The sequence below is a fragment of the Paramormyrops kingsleyae genome, chromosome 5, assembly GCF_048594095.1.
Source record: "Paramormyrops kingsleyae isolate MSU_618 chromosome 5, PKINGS_0.4, whole genome shotgun sequence".
Lineage (NCBI taxonomy): Eukaryota > Metazoa > Chordata > Actinopteri > Osteoglossiformes > Mormyridae > Paramormyrops > Paramormyrops kingsleyae.
The window spans coordinates 14,077,330-14,091,934 of NC_132801.1; the positions used below are offsets into that span (position 1 = coordinate 14,077,330).

The 14,605-nt window shown below is 43.8% G+C and overlaps 2 protein-coding genes and 1 long non-coding RNA gene across 5 annotated transcripts; 2 read left to right on the top strand and 1 right to left on the bottom strand.

The window, feature by feature from the left end:
- Positions 1–231: 231 nt before the first annotated feature.
- LOC111847974 (uncharacterized) lies at positions 232–4,559 on the top strand. Of its 3 annotated transcripts, none has more exons than XR_002839200.2 (4): positions 232–441; positions 563–3,738; positions 4,175–4,243; positions 4,362–4,559. It is a non-coding gene; the product is annotated as an uncharacterized lncRNA (long non-coding RNA). The 3 variants fall into 3 exon arrangements; XR_002839202.2 differs by having other exon boundaries at positions 563–1,969; positions 3,558–4,243; XR_002839199.2 differs by having other exon boundaries at positions 563–4,243.
- A 1,524-nt stretch (positions 4,560–6,083) lies between these two features.
- Positions 6,084–7,306, bottom strand: mrpl27 (mitochondrial ribosomal protein L27). Its single transcript, XM_023845121.2, has 4 exons — positions 7,195–7,306; positions 6,844–6,972; positions 6,528–6,595; positions 6,084–6,442 (listed from the first exon to the last, which is right to left on the bottom strand). Exons 1-4 carry the CDS (start codon positions 7,229–7,231, stop codon positions 6,236–6,238), a joined length of 441 nt encoding a protein of 146 aa, XP_023700889.1. The 5' UTR covers positions 7,232–7,306; the 3' UTR covers positions 6,084–6,235.
- A 12-nt stretch (positions 7,307–7,318) lies between these two features.
- Positions 7,319–12,494, top strand: eme1 (essential meiotic structure-specific endonuclease 1). The gene is made up of 9 exons (XM_023845119.2): positions 7,319–7,492; positions 7,789–8,543; positions 9,150–9,277; positions 9,474–9,563; positions 9,799–9,917; positions 10,318–10,456; positions 10,970–11,085; positions 11,281–11,470; positions 12,168–12,494. The coding sequence occupies exons 2-9, from the start codon at positions 7,817–7,819 to the stop codon at positions 12,342–12,344; spliced, it is 1,686 nt and encodes a 561-aa protein (XP_023700887.2). The 5' UTR covers positions 7,319–7,492; positions 7,789–7,816; the 3' UTR covers positions 12,345–12,494.
- Positions 12,495–14,605: the final 2,111 nt, after the last annotated feature.

Here is a 14,605-nt window from a genome sequence, read left to right on the forward strand (position 1 = left end):
GTCTAGTGAAGCTCGCCCTTCTGTGCAGCTCCCAGTACATTGGTATCGCGTTGGGAAGGCGGGGCAGAGTTAACCTGAGGTCCTCTTGGTGTTTTTTAATTTGCAAAGGCGACACTTCATTTACACACCCCCAAGATCGCTGGTGTGAGGAGTCCGCGCTGCTCCACTCGGTTCGGACGCCCGTGTGAATACAGGTGGTTTGTTTAAAGTTCCTGGAGATCTACGGCTTGTTTCTGGACTCTTGTAGTGAGACAAGAAAAGATGGAGACTTACTGCAAACATTTGCCTTAAGCTCTTTAATGCACGTTAAAATTTAAGTGCATATAGACTGTAAGTACAATCTGTTTGTAGAAGACATGGCCACATTGCCAATCACTACACAGATACCGCCCACATTCTCACAGTTATCATCGCATCAACTGACCGTAATATTGGCTTCAAGTGAGTATTGATCATTTGAATTATTTTCAAAACTTTTAAAATGTATAATCGAAGATTTTACACTGTATATTGATACAGTAAAATCTACCTTTTTGAAACTGTATTACTCTGCTCCCTTTAGTCTCCTGTCTGGTGTTTTTTTGTGGCGATCCTGGTGCTGCTGTCCATCCTCTTTCAGAGACACTCGTTTTGCCGCAAAATCAGGACTAATCAGGATTCTCGTCAATACCCCGTAAGCCCCCTCGGGCGTGATCAAGTATGGAAAGACGGACTGAATTAAGTTTATTTTCAAATTAAATAAAGTCTGTAATCGTTATGGTGAATTTTCTCTGCATGAAAAGTTAAAAAACTTTTAAGGCAAAGTTTTACGCCTTTTTCAGAGCAGTAATGCAGAAAAGCTACCGTGACAAATTCAGGTCACTGAAGACATGTATTTCATGCAAAAGATATAACGTCTATGAAACTTGAAGCTATGATGTAAGCTTACATACGTAATGTAATAAAATACACTCGTGCTTAAGCAGGCAGTTGAAAGTAAGTTGCCTGCATTTCTGGCTGAAGTGAAAGTTAGATTTTAAACATGAGTCAAAAATGTGCTTTTATTTTTTGTATTTTAAAGTATATGTACATGATATTTAAAAGTCTGATGGTGGCAAGAGTTTGCATGCTAGGTCTACGATAAGACTACTCATTACTTTATTATTTCCCTAGATATTTATATTTAGTGTACTGCAACACCAGAAAAAATGGTGCAAGGGGAATGAAGATTGATTATGTAGTTATATTTGGTATATAAATGTACATGTACTATATACATATATTGTTAGCTTTGGGATAAAGTTAATGTTTTTAGAGTAGATGTTTTTCAGTAGAACACAGTGAGTGTATAAAAATGCTAAAGTTACAATGAAACGAGGCACCAACCTATACAAGCATTTTATGGGGAAAGAATGGGAATTACATTATTGTTCAGATTTCTGAAAGATTTGCTGAATCAAGGGTATTTCCACAAGTTAATTTTTCAGTTATATCGTGAGTCAATACATTTTTTAATTTTTTTTTTAGAAAATTAAACATTTTTCTGGTGGTTTGTTGCTAGGATACATTACAAAGTGTAAGGACAGGGGATCTTTCAATACCAAGGCTCTTATTTAGTTGCTATGCTGTCACTGATTTCAATGGGGATCTTAAGATTCTTAAAGTTACTACAATAAGACTTCACTGAGGTGGGAGTGGGTGGAGAAGAAAGTATTACTATTCAGCATTTTGTAAGACCCAAATCAAATGGGCTGGTATATAAGGAGACAATCCAAAATTTGAAACTGTGGAAAAAATAGGGAATTGGTCTCAGGATATTAAATATGACTCTATAATTAATATGAGGGTAACGTTTGTAAATTTTCAACACTGACACTATGTTTTGATTTATGGATACTCTGCCCCACTATTACAACAGTAGGCACTCATTATGGCTCCCCGCTATAATGAACAAGGTTCAGTGATGGCCTATGACAATGCAGTGACCCAGGTAAGGAGTCTGTCTAAACATCTAATCCTTGCAAAGAATCCCATCACTTTTAGTCATCCCAGTGACCAAGTCAACTACTCTGTTTCATCAAGTGTTGAAAAAATGCAGAGATGTGCCTTTCTCTGGAGGGTTAAGTTAGCCCGATTCCTTTCACCAGCCCGTACAGCTGTTTCTCGCCGGGCAGCCAAGCAACTACCAGTGGCAGACATTGGAAACCTCTCTGCCTTATCTCCCATCCTACATGAGCGTTCGCAAAAAGGACCGGCAACAGCAGATCCACACGATGACTGTGGAGCGGTTCGGCCTCAGTAGCCCTGTTCCAGACAAGATGAGCAGCTGCACAATCAAAGGGCTTCCTGCTTGCAAATATTGATACAACAAGACAGCTTCACTGGAAGGCATGTCTCTGTTCAGGGCATCATTAGACGATCATCTGCAATTAATCAGTGTTTCTTTTCTTCTTCTTCAATGACTCAGGCTTGTAGACAATTAACCCTCCCTAGCTGTCTGATTCTTTTGCAATTAATTGCAGAACTAGTGTGCTACCTCTGTGGGGGAAACGATATTTAGCTTTCCCAGAGCAAAGAGATGTTTTATGTTTTCATTTTGCCTTGAAAAGAAAGGAGGGTGTCCCTATTACCATGGGGCATCAGAGTAATTAACAGATAAGGGATACAAAGTAAGGGCGCAAACACAAGTGGAAGGCGTTGTCAGGACTGAGCTTTAAACAGGCATGTTATGCAAATAAATGCTACGTTATTTCTGGTTGATTAATCCCGGCCTGTCATGAGGAACGGATTGTGGAACCCTGGTTTAATTGTATAGTCCCGATAAACAGCAGCCAAACCACAGTTAATGGGGTCTAACACTGAGATTCCTCACACATGCAATCAATAGAACAAAGCAGCTTGTAGATAATTGTGGGGAAACATCTGATGTTCATCTGACTTTCAAACGAACCCATTTTCTTTTTTCCAGACGATAATGGTGGGCTTTAACCATTTCTTCTTTCCTATCTAAATTTAACTTCTGCATGTCTGAAAATGAGTAGTTATTTGTAATTAATTGTATGGTAGTCTATTATATGACAACCCTTCTATTACTGTAAATACTTAAAAAAATAAATGCCTTTTAACAATAGAATAAATTATACTTTATTATTCTCTGTGGGGAAATTCTCTGTAGACCTCCCCCAGCTTGCTCTCTATAGGTAAGAGCCAGCTGGCCATAAAGGCACCCAGGGAGCTGGGGGCTAAGGGCCTCGCTCAAGGACTCACAGACGTGGCAAATCCAGGCTCAAACCAGCGCCCTCGTGATCACAGGCACAGAGGCTTAGTCACACACTGGCATGTCAAAGTCTCTAGACTTTTCACAAGAAAAAGAACAGGATAAAACCACAAGACTGGTATTATTTGACTATAAGAATTTATAATTGAAGTCTCAAGGGTATATCCTAAAAATAACAAGAGATCATCAGCATTTTGTTTTCTTGTGTGAATGTTGTGGATACTTGCTGTTCTAATATAGGACTGTGTTTGTCACCACACTCTATTACAAATGAATGTTCTGTTTGCTGCTTTCTTTTCAGTCGCCCCCGACTTATGAGGAATCCATTGGCCAGTGTGTCACGGTCCCCTGCAGGCTTGGGGAACCCGATACTGCCTCGCCCTCTCTTGCTGACTCTCACCATAGCGAAGCCTCCGCTGAGGTGAGAGGCAGTCTCAGAGCAGCATTCCACTCCAGATGCCCGCTGTGCCCCTTTGCCTACAGTATGTAGAGCCTTCTTGCCACCCCGCCCCCTTTCCCAAAAGGCTCTGTAAGATCAAGGCACACTTCAGCTCTTCTCATAAGTGTAACAGAAACATAAAACGCAGATAACATTGTCCCAGTTAAGAAGTCAGTGGATTTGGGCCAAAGGCTGAATATCAGTGTCAACTGGCTAAACATCAGTGCCAAAAGGCAGACACAGTTATACAGCTGGATTTTGCCACTGTGTCTTTCCGAACCTTTACCCTCAACGCAGGGATGCCTATGATGCCTTATCGATGGAGACTTTGTTTTTCACTAAACAGGAAAATGCCCTGTTCTTTGAACTTGAGCCTGTTTTTTTAAATGACTCAGGATGAAATAAAAATCATCCGTGGCTATTTAGGATTTTCTGATTTGTCTGTTACTTATTTAAACGGCTTCTGGCCGACTTTAAAGGAACACGTAACACCTGATATCTGGGAGCAGTTCTGAAGTGGACCTTGTCGCAGGGAGTCATTAACCTCAGTAAGTATTTCAGTTAAGTTACTCATTTCTCATGGTTTCTTTTTTAACTTAGGTCAAACATTTCCCCCTTATGCTGTATAATCTTTTGTCTGCAATTCTGTCAACCAATTTTATATAGGACAATTCATTCTGGCGTTGGTGGAAAACGGGAAGAGCAAGCTACTGCAAAAGCACACTCTACAATTGCTTACATTAATGTTAATGGATGCAAACAGTCGTATAAAAACATTTCACTCATTTCTGGCACCAGTTAGCCTGTGTTCCAAGTGTATAAAGATGTATAAAGTAAAATGTATTGTTCAGAAGAAATAATGAAGAATAAAGATCTCAGTCTATTCTGACAGTACTGTATGCACAGTTTATAAAACTTTGTAAGTTAAGTAACAATTTTACATTTCTTTCATGCTATAACTTGGTCAGTGCTTTGCCTGATTATTATAGCAAATACATTAGCAAACACACAAGCTCATCAAAAGTAGACAATTGTGGCTTCATGTGGGTTTCATTCCTGTCAGTGGAATTTTCCTGTTCCGTCTTACTTTTCATGGGTTTCCTTGTGAACCAAACCTACCATTTTGCTGAAAATCTGGTAAATTGTTCAACATGTTTCCCCTGTACTACCTAGGATATACTGTAGGCTTGCTGCGACCAATCATGGGAAGTATATTCTATATTCCTACCAGATTCCAGCAGAAACCTGCATTTGATACAGTCCATAAATCCATAATTGCTTCAACCGTGGTTCTAGAAAGTTTGCTTTAATTAAGTCAGCCATGTGCGCTGTGAAGAGACCTAGATCGCAGGGCACACAGGACACAAGGAAGGGGAACACCCTGAATACAGTCCGTTCTGCTACGACGACATATCTGACTGCAAATCTGTTCTAACACGATTGATTTATTAGTACTCAAGTCCAATACAATGCGGAATCACATTCATATTTGCGCAATTTTCAGTTGGACAGAAAAGCACTACGCAACCTACAACGGGTTATGGTGAGAAACACTACTTGCATGCAAAAACAGCTATCGAAGTGAACAATAGTGATGTCAAATTTGTGAACGAATCATTATTTTGAACAGATTCTTTTCAGTAAATGAATCTAACTTGTTTTCAAATCTAAAAGAACTGAAATTCTTGTATATGCTCACATTGCACAGGTCTTAGATTCTAAACATCTAAAAATATTTAACAATTTTCATATAAAAACACAGCATTGTTTTTAATCTCACTTACATTTGCTTTTCGTCATGTTGCCTTCAGTGCCCCTCCGCATACCGTGATCCAGGCACAATCATTTTCTCTTATGGATCCCACAGGAGAGCTACTGTAGCATAAATTGCTGAAAAAGTTAATGCTGGATTTGATAGAAAGGTGTCAGAACACACAGTGAATAGCAGCTATCTGCATATGGGGCTGTGTAGCCACAGACAGATCAGAGCCCTTGTTGACCCCTGTCCACCACCGAAAATGTCTACAATGGGCACCTCAGCATCAGAACCGGATCAGTGGAAGAAGGTGGTCTGGTCTGATGAGTCACATTTTCTGTTACATATTTACCTGAGGAAGAGATGGTACCAGGATGCACTATGGGAAGAAGGCATACCAGCAGAGGCACTGTGATGCTCTGGGCGATGTTCTGCTGGGAAGCCTTGGGTCCTGGCATATTCATGTGGATGTTACACTGACACATGCCACCAACCCAAACACTGCTGCAGACCAAGTACACCCCTTCATGGCAAAAGTATTCCACAATACGCATTATGATTTTATGAAATTCGTCAATTTTTCCCCCCAAGAATTTTAAAGTGCTATAAGACCGAAAGCTACGTAAAACAAGTTTAAAGCATGAAAAATTATTTATTGGAGTACCTGCATTTAGCATTAGTCAACCAATAACACCATCCGACAAGTGTCCCCCCCTTTTAAAAAAACAAAAACAATAAATACATAAAGTTCTCCAGCTGACATATAGGAATTTAGAGTCCGTTCTCAGAGCATTCCCACAAGTCTGAATTTGCCCTCTTGCTTGACTGGCACCACATTGATGAAGGTCTTGTAGAGGACCGCACCCTTGGGGAGCTTTCGAATGAGTTTGACCGCTTCCACGCTCCGGGGGCTGGGAATATACACCTCCTTGGTGAATCTCACAGTGCCATCTTCAAGGGCAAACAATGTTTTGTTGGTCCCAATTCCAACCTTGGAATAAACAGACACAGGATTTATGCATCCAGATCATCAAGCTCCATAGTAATTTAAAATACAAAAATGTAAAATGTCTTACATGCGCTCCTGGATGCCAGCGAATGCCTCGCTGGGTGGCGAGGATGTTGCCGGCGTGGACAAAACTTCCTGTACAGAGATAATAAGGCATCAAATACCAGGTTATAGACACGTTGTAACTAATTCGCTAATATAACTGTATCGGAAACAGTTTTTTTTTGCTTTGTACAATGTATAGCTTCGTTTAATTTTGCAGGTCTTCCATATTGAATTCCATTAAATTACTGCAAGTTGTAAGCTAATGCAGACGAGTTAGTTTCCATACATGGTAGTACTCTTGTAACTGGAATAATTTTTAAAATGAGGAGTAAATGCACCATCCATCTTCTTGTATCCGTATCTCCGGCCGGGGCTGCCCGATCCATAATTCTTGCTGCTTCCCCCTGACTTCTTAGAAGCAAACCTTGCAAAGACCGCCAGTGGGCTGTAACACGGTGCGAAGACACCTGAAGTAAAGATGAAAAATAAAGACAATCGACGGCTGCAAGTCAGAAAGGGAGATGCTAGTGCTTCCCCTAAGTAAGGGAGACACACAGTATGCAGCATTTAACACGTGAAGGCTAGCCAGATCAGTGCAAAAACTAAGCACGTACGAAGATACATAGTAAAAGCACATAAATCCGCATGATCGTAATGAATTATTGCAGCGAATCACTGCATTTTGTTACCCGCTCTGGCCGACAGCGTGAAGGACAGGGCGGCCATGCTGAGCTCCACAGACACGCACTCCGACCCCTCACCCGGAAGTACAAGCTGACGTCCTCCGGGCAACAAAAGCGGGCGATTCAATCCGAAGGGGCACCCGTGTAATCCGGTTGACGATAAGAACAGTCCGTATTATCGTACATTACTGAAATAAGAGGATAGATGCTAGTTTAAAAGACCACGTGGAGAGTATTAGCGGCACTGCCGAAGATCCCTGATCTCTATCTATATAGAGAGTAAGGTCGGTAGGCAGATAAGTAGGTAAGAAAAACGTATTTTACAAATTTATTGTTACATATCTGAGACATATAACATTTTAGTGGGAGCTTTTCTTAAGTCCGATCTCTCTCATTTCATAGGATCATTGTTAGTAGCCAGTCAGAATGGTACTATACCGCTATCCAACTTAAGTTTACTGCATAATTTTTATGGTATTTTTTTCCCGGAGATCGCGAAATTTTTGGAATGTATATAAGTATAGTATGAGTACATTTCAGATTATGGAAAGTATATTTTTATGTTTACCTTGTTTGTTGACGTAAAATTGTTCCACATAGTACTGGCTGAACTTTGGACAGAATCGGCATGGGAGGCAGCAGACTGGATGACCAATCTACCGACTCCAGCGATACGGAGGACCTACCCAGCTGTGCCTTCCTGAACCTCCGACCTAACCAGTCAGCTCCTTCTCGAGCAAAGCAGACGGATGTTACTGCTCCGCTGCCCCACGCCTCCTGCCCAGAACCCTACACAGAGGGATTAGGCAAACCCAGGGATGTAGTGATGATCAGCAGTGAGAGTGATGAAGAAGAGATCACCGTTCCCCTTGCTATAAGACTAAAGCAGCGCTTGGCAGGCTCGACGTCATCTGTCCCTGCTGTGACACCCCCTCTCCCAGCCTCCGTGTTCCAGGCTGGCAGCTCAGTTCTGCGGCATCGAGCCAAAGCAGACTCCGGTTCAGTCAGCCAACACCGTGCCCTGCTCCCTCTCTGCTCCGAAGAATGCGGAAAAGCCCCAGACTTCACACGGGTCGCCGTGGGCTCCTCAGCCTCCGGATCATTGGAGGAACCCGGAGCACTGACGGACATTGGCGGCTCTTCTTCGGCTGGGGGGGCCGCCAAGCGCAGTGCGACGGCGATCAGGGCGTCGAGGGAGGATGCCCTGAAGAGGAGGGAGGCCCGGGAGAAGAATCAGGCTGTCCGCAAACTCGAGCTGGAGAGGCAGAGAGCTGAGAAGAAGGCTTTCGCTGATGCTGTTAAGGCTCTACGGCCAGAAGAGTGTATCAAACACATGGTGGTGTGTGTGGATCCAGGTGAATGTCTCCTTAAGAGTGTAATAGTCTACAGCCAGAGAGAATCAGTAGACGGTATATTTCAAGCCAGCAATGTATCCTCAGAAGCACATATGGTGATTTTACTACTTGAATGGTACACTAAGCACTACTCACTCAGTGAAATTTTTTGGCGTGCCAGCGTATATTTCACACTTGGCGGGCCCCTGTTTTTAAGTGCTGTGGCAAAGCCTGAAATGATCAGACCAGTGTGCAGTGCTGACTGGGAAAGCTTTCAGTCCCCTTTAGAGAGATGACTGTCTTAAAGAGAGAGCTAGATTTTTTATATTCAGGATAACATCTCGATTAAATGTTCAGCTGGAACTAAAAAATTCATTTTGGCAATTTTTCAGTGCTTGAGAATATTTTGCGTGCTGCTCCATCCATAATTATGTATCTCATTAAACTTTTTTTTTTTTTTAATCTTTCTAAATGGCTTTTGAGTAATTGCTTAGGATAGATATCAGGCTACAGAATATCTCTCTAAGATCATTGAAGCAGAGTGTGCTTATAGGGCTACTGGGCTTCAAATGTGATAAAGATCACCAAGATAGCCCGGTTCTGTGTTTTTTTTTTATTCCCCCACAGCTCTGCTGCAGCTCGAGGGTGGGGGGGCACTCCTGACATCACTCCAGGCACTGGGTTGCAGTTGCGCTATTGAGAGACGGGCCCTTCCCAGAAGCATCACATGGGCTAGGAGGGCCCCGGAACCACAGGCCAGTCCTGCTGATTGCACACATTTACTAAACCCCCTTGACCCGACTAAGACCAAACACACTGTAATTCCAAGCACTTAAAGGTCGGCATTCCTACTGGTTTTTTTCTAAAGCTTGTACCTGGACGTAGGTATTTATTTGTAAATTACTATATTTCTTCCTGCGCTATTCAGTCCCTTTGTTATTTGACGGGCAGATTGGCGAGGCGCGGTGTGTCCCAGAATCCCATGTGGTGATTCACGTGCCACTCAGTGATTTCATCACAATGGTCAGCAACTACAGTCAGGTAAGACCATAGGGTTGTAGCACTGACGCTAATGCTAGCACAATAGAATGGCCAGCTTTGATTAATGTCACATTAGCCACTTGTGTTTCGTGTCACATCTGTTTTTAGGTTGTCAGGTTCAATTGCCTCTGGCATTCACAAATACAAATAAAAGTTTATATTAACATTATCTTGATCATTTGATTTTGTGGGTATGGAGAATACTTACATCATTACTTTTCCACTCTTTGGCCAGGAACAGAGAGGTTTTTTTGACAATAGCCAGACTCTGACTGGATGGACAAGCAGAGTCCTGGCTCAGAGTTCAGGCCAAATGCCCAGTCTGGCTGTCATCGGCATAGAAGACTACTTCCGGTGAGCGAGGGAGCCGATCTCCACAAACCTGCTGTCCCTTAAACATTGGCAGTGCCTTGGTGTGTAAAACTGTGGGAATCCAGAACCATGTGACATGGGGACCGGGCACTGAGCAGGGTTCCCATGGACAAGGTAGGGGCAGTGTCAACACAGCAAGAGTAAAAGTAAAATTTATTTTGGATGTGGGCATCAGGGTATATCAGAACAGGATTACCGGGAGGAAGAAAACAACAGGTGTAATTGGCAAGACGCAAGCAGAAAGTGTTCTTCCTGACATGGCCACGCCCCCTTCATCATTTCAGATGGCGATACACTGCTACAGCACAGATACCCAGTTGGTGCAGTGGCAGACCAGTAGGTGGCATGCTTAACAGCTGGAGTCATCCTTCTCCGTATTTAGGTCACAGAAGGCGCAGAGCCAGAAGAAGTATCGTGAGGCCGTGCTGGGGAATGAAGCAGTGGCTGCTCTCGGGAAAGCCAGGAAGCGGAAGGAGGCGGGAGAGAAGCTTCCGGAGATCTCCCATGTTGTGCTGGAGGAGGTATGCTGGCTTTCTTTGGCTAGGGATGATGCTTTTATTAGGGACCCCTAACGGGAGCTGGTGGTCCCTGGGGACTGGGTTGGGAAAAATATTGGGCTGTCTGGTGGTGCCTGAGGACTGGGTTGGGAAAAATATTGGGCTGTCTGGTGGTCCCTGAGGACTGGGTTGGGAAAAATATTGGGCTGTCTGGTGGTCCCTGAGGACTGGGTTGGGAAAAATATTGGGCTGTCTGGTGGTGCCTGAGGACTGGGTTGGGAAAAATATTGGGCTGTCTGGTGGTCCCTGAGGACTGGGTTGGGAAAAATATTGGGCTGTCTGGTGGTCCCTGAGGACTGGGTTGGGAAACACTGCTCTAGAGAATAGGACACGAGACAGGGCCCTGTGTTCACTGCAGCTTGTGATATCGTAGATGAAATAAACTCCTAGTGTTTGGCTGTTGGTATCTCTGGTAGCGCTGTCGTTTAATCTTGTCTCCATTATCCGTTCCTTTATCCACCTTTCTCCTATCTCCAGGCCCTGGTGGACCTGCAGTTACACACAGGGGTCCAAGTGCACTTCCTGGCAAGCTGGAAGGACTTCTCCGATTATATCGCCATGTCAACCAAAGCAGTGGCAGAGGCACCGTTTAAGTGAGCTGGTTACACGTGTGACATGTCCAAGTCTGTGCCGATTGGTGTGCTGGGTGGTGCTGGGGGCGGGTCTTTGGGTCTCCTCTGCAAATGACAGGATTTGTTTGAAACCTGTAGTGGGGGGCAGCTGGACAGCATGCATTTGCTTGCGGACGCTTGTCTTTTTTTCTTTTTTTCCTTCTTTCCTCTTTCCAGACGGGAGCGGGAGCAGACAGGCTTCAGCTTCTGCCTGGAGCGCGAGTGGGCGGGAGGTCAGCGGGTGGACAGGGACGGCAAGGGCCTGCTGCAGGTGTGGAGACGGCAGATCCAGCAGCTGAATCGGGTCAGCCCTGACATAGCCAACGCCATTCTCGCTGCCTACCCTTCCCCGCAGCTGCTAGCTCAGGTGAACTAAGCCTCCCTTGCGTGTATGTATGTATGTGTGTGTGTGTGTGTGTGTAGATACCCGGAGCTTGTGCGCATGCCTGTGAAATACTGAGCCCGCCTGCACAGATATGCAAATGCAGAAATCTGTGATAACAGGAGGAGGAACAGCAATGCAGGGTCCCACCTACGTGCATAAATCATTTCTGAAAGCCTTCATGAGTTCACCGCAGTTATGTTACTGTTAAAGACCGCAGGGTCTTTGTCTAAGTATCTCCGAATGTGTTTTTACATTTTTTTTTCTCTCCTCATTGTAAGTAAACCAAATATCCCAGTAAAAATATCAAGGCCAGATGACGAATGTGTATACAGGGAAAAACAATAGGAATCTAATGAATCGCATTTAGTATTCATTTCTGCAAGTCAGCACGGGTCTGTGCTGTTTGGGAAAACGGTAATTTTTTAGGGGGGAGAAAATCCTTAAGATTCTGATTAACTTTATAAGGAATGTTTCATGACAATTAATCAGTGTGGTCCCTAGACAGATGCTGACAATAATGTACTTGGAAATGTTTACTCAGAGTATAAACTGTATTTTATTCAACTTCTCTGTGTAACAGGGCATGGTTCTCTGTGCTCTGTAGTAAATATTCTGTTTGGTGTTTGAGGTGTCATTGGACGACCTTGAAAAGGTTCTCGGTTCATGTGTATTCGTACAGGCGTACGCCGGGTGCTGCTCCGAGCGTGAGAAACTGTCCCTCCTTTCGGACTTGCTGATTCGCCGCGGGGAGGGTGTGACCTCTACGACTCGCAGGGTTGGTCCAGAGCTCTCGAAGCGCCTCTTTCTGCTAATGACATCATCAAACCCCCATCAGACTCTTGACTCCAAGGGCTGAGTGCAGCTGGATACCTGGGAGGGGAGAAGGGAGCTTCAGATATTATAAATGTAAAAAACGTGCAGCTGAATCTGCTGTCTGGCCTTTCAAGTAGCATTTTTCCTGTTGTTCTGCATTGATTTTTTTTATTAAAGTATATTATTGAAAGTCTGTTGTTTAATTTGATTTGTTTTACTGCTGTTTGCCAAAAGCAGTAATTTAAAATACTGAATTTCTTCAGAACAGTTTTTCTTTGTAACAAGAACATGAATGTGTCTGGCTGTGTATAAACACTTGAATCGGGAGTTCTCAGTGGGAGAAGCTGGACTCTGTTTCCCCCCTCCAGTGCATTGTTCTGCAGCCCTTTTTTTCTCTGAAATTGCAAAGACGTGGCTTTGTTTGTTGCAACAAAGGCTTATTAGTTTCTTGACCCTTCACAGTGGAGATGAGAAGGAACTGTCTTGGAGAAAGAACTTACATCGATAACATAAATACAGTGGTGATATCCAATTCTCGTGCTTGTTGAGTCACTTGTCACAGTCATATTTGGTATTCTGGAATATTCCGCTGAGAAATGCCTAACCCTCACATCGTCTGGCTGTTCTGTACTCATTGAGAACATTCAGTGTAGTCTGTGCTCTTAAATCTTATGCTATTGTTTGACCGCATGTTGCTATTCAGCATGAATTCAGGTAGCCTGTTATTTCCCAATCAAGCTCAGTCTATTTCGAATCCTGGGTGTTACACTGTAGCCTGTCTGGTTGGGAAACCTCTACAGTGGGTTTCCTTAAACTCAGCCTTCAATCTGTTACAGCAATGTCCAAGCTCTCCGCAGCCACCTCTGTAATTTCCCCCAGTGCATTTCCTGCAGCCCAGAAATGCAAGTTCCCCAGCCATTAGCCGCAAAAAAAAAAATACATCTCTCTTCCCTGTACCCAATTCTCTGGTCACCTCGCCCCCGATGATGGTAGGCGCGCTTGAGGCCGTGATGCAGCAGTTTCTGTTCCCGCCGAGCATCGACGGCCTTTGATTTAAAATGTGCACCGCTTACGGCTCATCTCCGACACATTAGCGAAGTGGCACCTGACCAAGAAGGGTCCGCGTGGCTGAAATGAAAAGGTGGGTAACGAGCCGTTAAATGTGCTTAAGAGATGAGTCTCATATCAGGCCTGTGTTTCTGAAGGCAGCACATTATTGCACCCCGTAAGTGAAGCGGGGTAGGTGGAAATTGGGGCTAAGTGGTTCACTCCGCCCTCCCCCATTCAAAGTACGCCGTAAGCCAGTCGGTAGAGCGAGCCGCGGTAAATGAGCGCAGACATGGGCAGGGAGAATGTGGGTGGCCTGTTCGTTGTTGTCCTTCAAATTTCATCCGTCAAGGATGTTCAGCACGGGCTTTGAATATGACGTATATGTCTTCGGACGCATCAATATTTTAAAAGCGCCTACGCCACGGTCTCTGAGCGAATGACGCATCTCTCCCGCAGAATCAGAATAACTGAAATGCTCTGTGAAGGGGGGAATTCAAATTCCAGATGCTTCGGCAGTAAAGAGACTGAAGGGCCAGTACCATTTGCTGTTTGGTATTTCTAAAGGAGATCCGAAGTGTTGCCTTTTGCAATCTGTTTGAGAAAACACCCCAATCTATGTAGCACTGCCTTCCAATGTCATTCCAAAATCAAACATTATAAATAATGACACCTCTCATATGCCTGCCTTTAGCAAAGCATTAAGATTTTTAGCAGCTCGGGCAAAATGCTGAATGTTTTCAGCACTGTTTTTCAGTACTTCATACCTCTTCATACCTCCCTACTTCTCCCTACTGCCATTTATGATGAGCTCCCATTTTAGGGGAAATTCTTAGTATTTATACCCCTGCAGACAATGGAAAAAATGTTTGAAAATTTCCAGAAGCAGAGTTGAAAGCAAATGTATGGTGTTTGTGTTCCTCCATTAGACACAGGCAGCCTCTGGTCTTTCTCAGTTGCCCCCTTATTTTTACACTGTGCTGCCCAGCAGCATCAGAATCCGCGTCTGGTAAATGATCATTGTTACAGTTCTGAGGACAGCTAATTTTTTTGCTTGGGGGAGGGTGGGGGGGGGGGGTTGGAATTACTAGGGTACTGGTGGAGTTTATAAAGTAACCACAGGGGGGCAGACTTGTGTTACGCTGGTATATTTAGTTTGAAATGAAGAGCATGGCATGTGAAATTTAAATACCAGACATAAAGGCATTAGAAATGAAAAATTAAAAATGTGTGTAAAAATGTCTGGAATAGAACCTA

Bases quoted from the DNA above. Each gene is read 5' to 3' on its own strand.
- mrpl27 (XM_023845121.2), bottom strand. From the start codon at position 7,231: ATGGCCGCCCTGTCCTTCACGCTGTCGGCCAGAGCGG. The intron at 6,973-7,194 runs GTAACAAAATGC...TCTTTACTTCAG, and splicing joins CACGCTGTCGGCCAGAGCGG to GTGTCTTCGCACCGTGTTAC. The intron at 6,596-6,843 runs GTGCATTTACTC...ATCTCTGTACAG, and splicing joins CGGATACAAGAAGATGGATG to GAAGTTTTGTCCACGCCGGC.
- eme1 (XM_023845119.2), top strand. From the start codon at position 7,817: ATGGGAGGCAGCAGACTGGATGACCAATCTACCGACTCCAGCGATACG. The intron at 10,457-10,969 runs GTATGCTGGCTT...TCCTATCTCCAG, and splicing joins CCCATGTTGTGCTGGAGGAG to GCCCTGGTGGACCTGCAGTT. The intron at 11,086-11,280 runs GTGAGCTGGTTA...TCCTCTTTCCAG, and splicing joins GTGGCAGAGGCACCGTTTAA to ACGGGAGCGGGAGCAGACAG.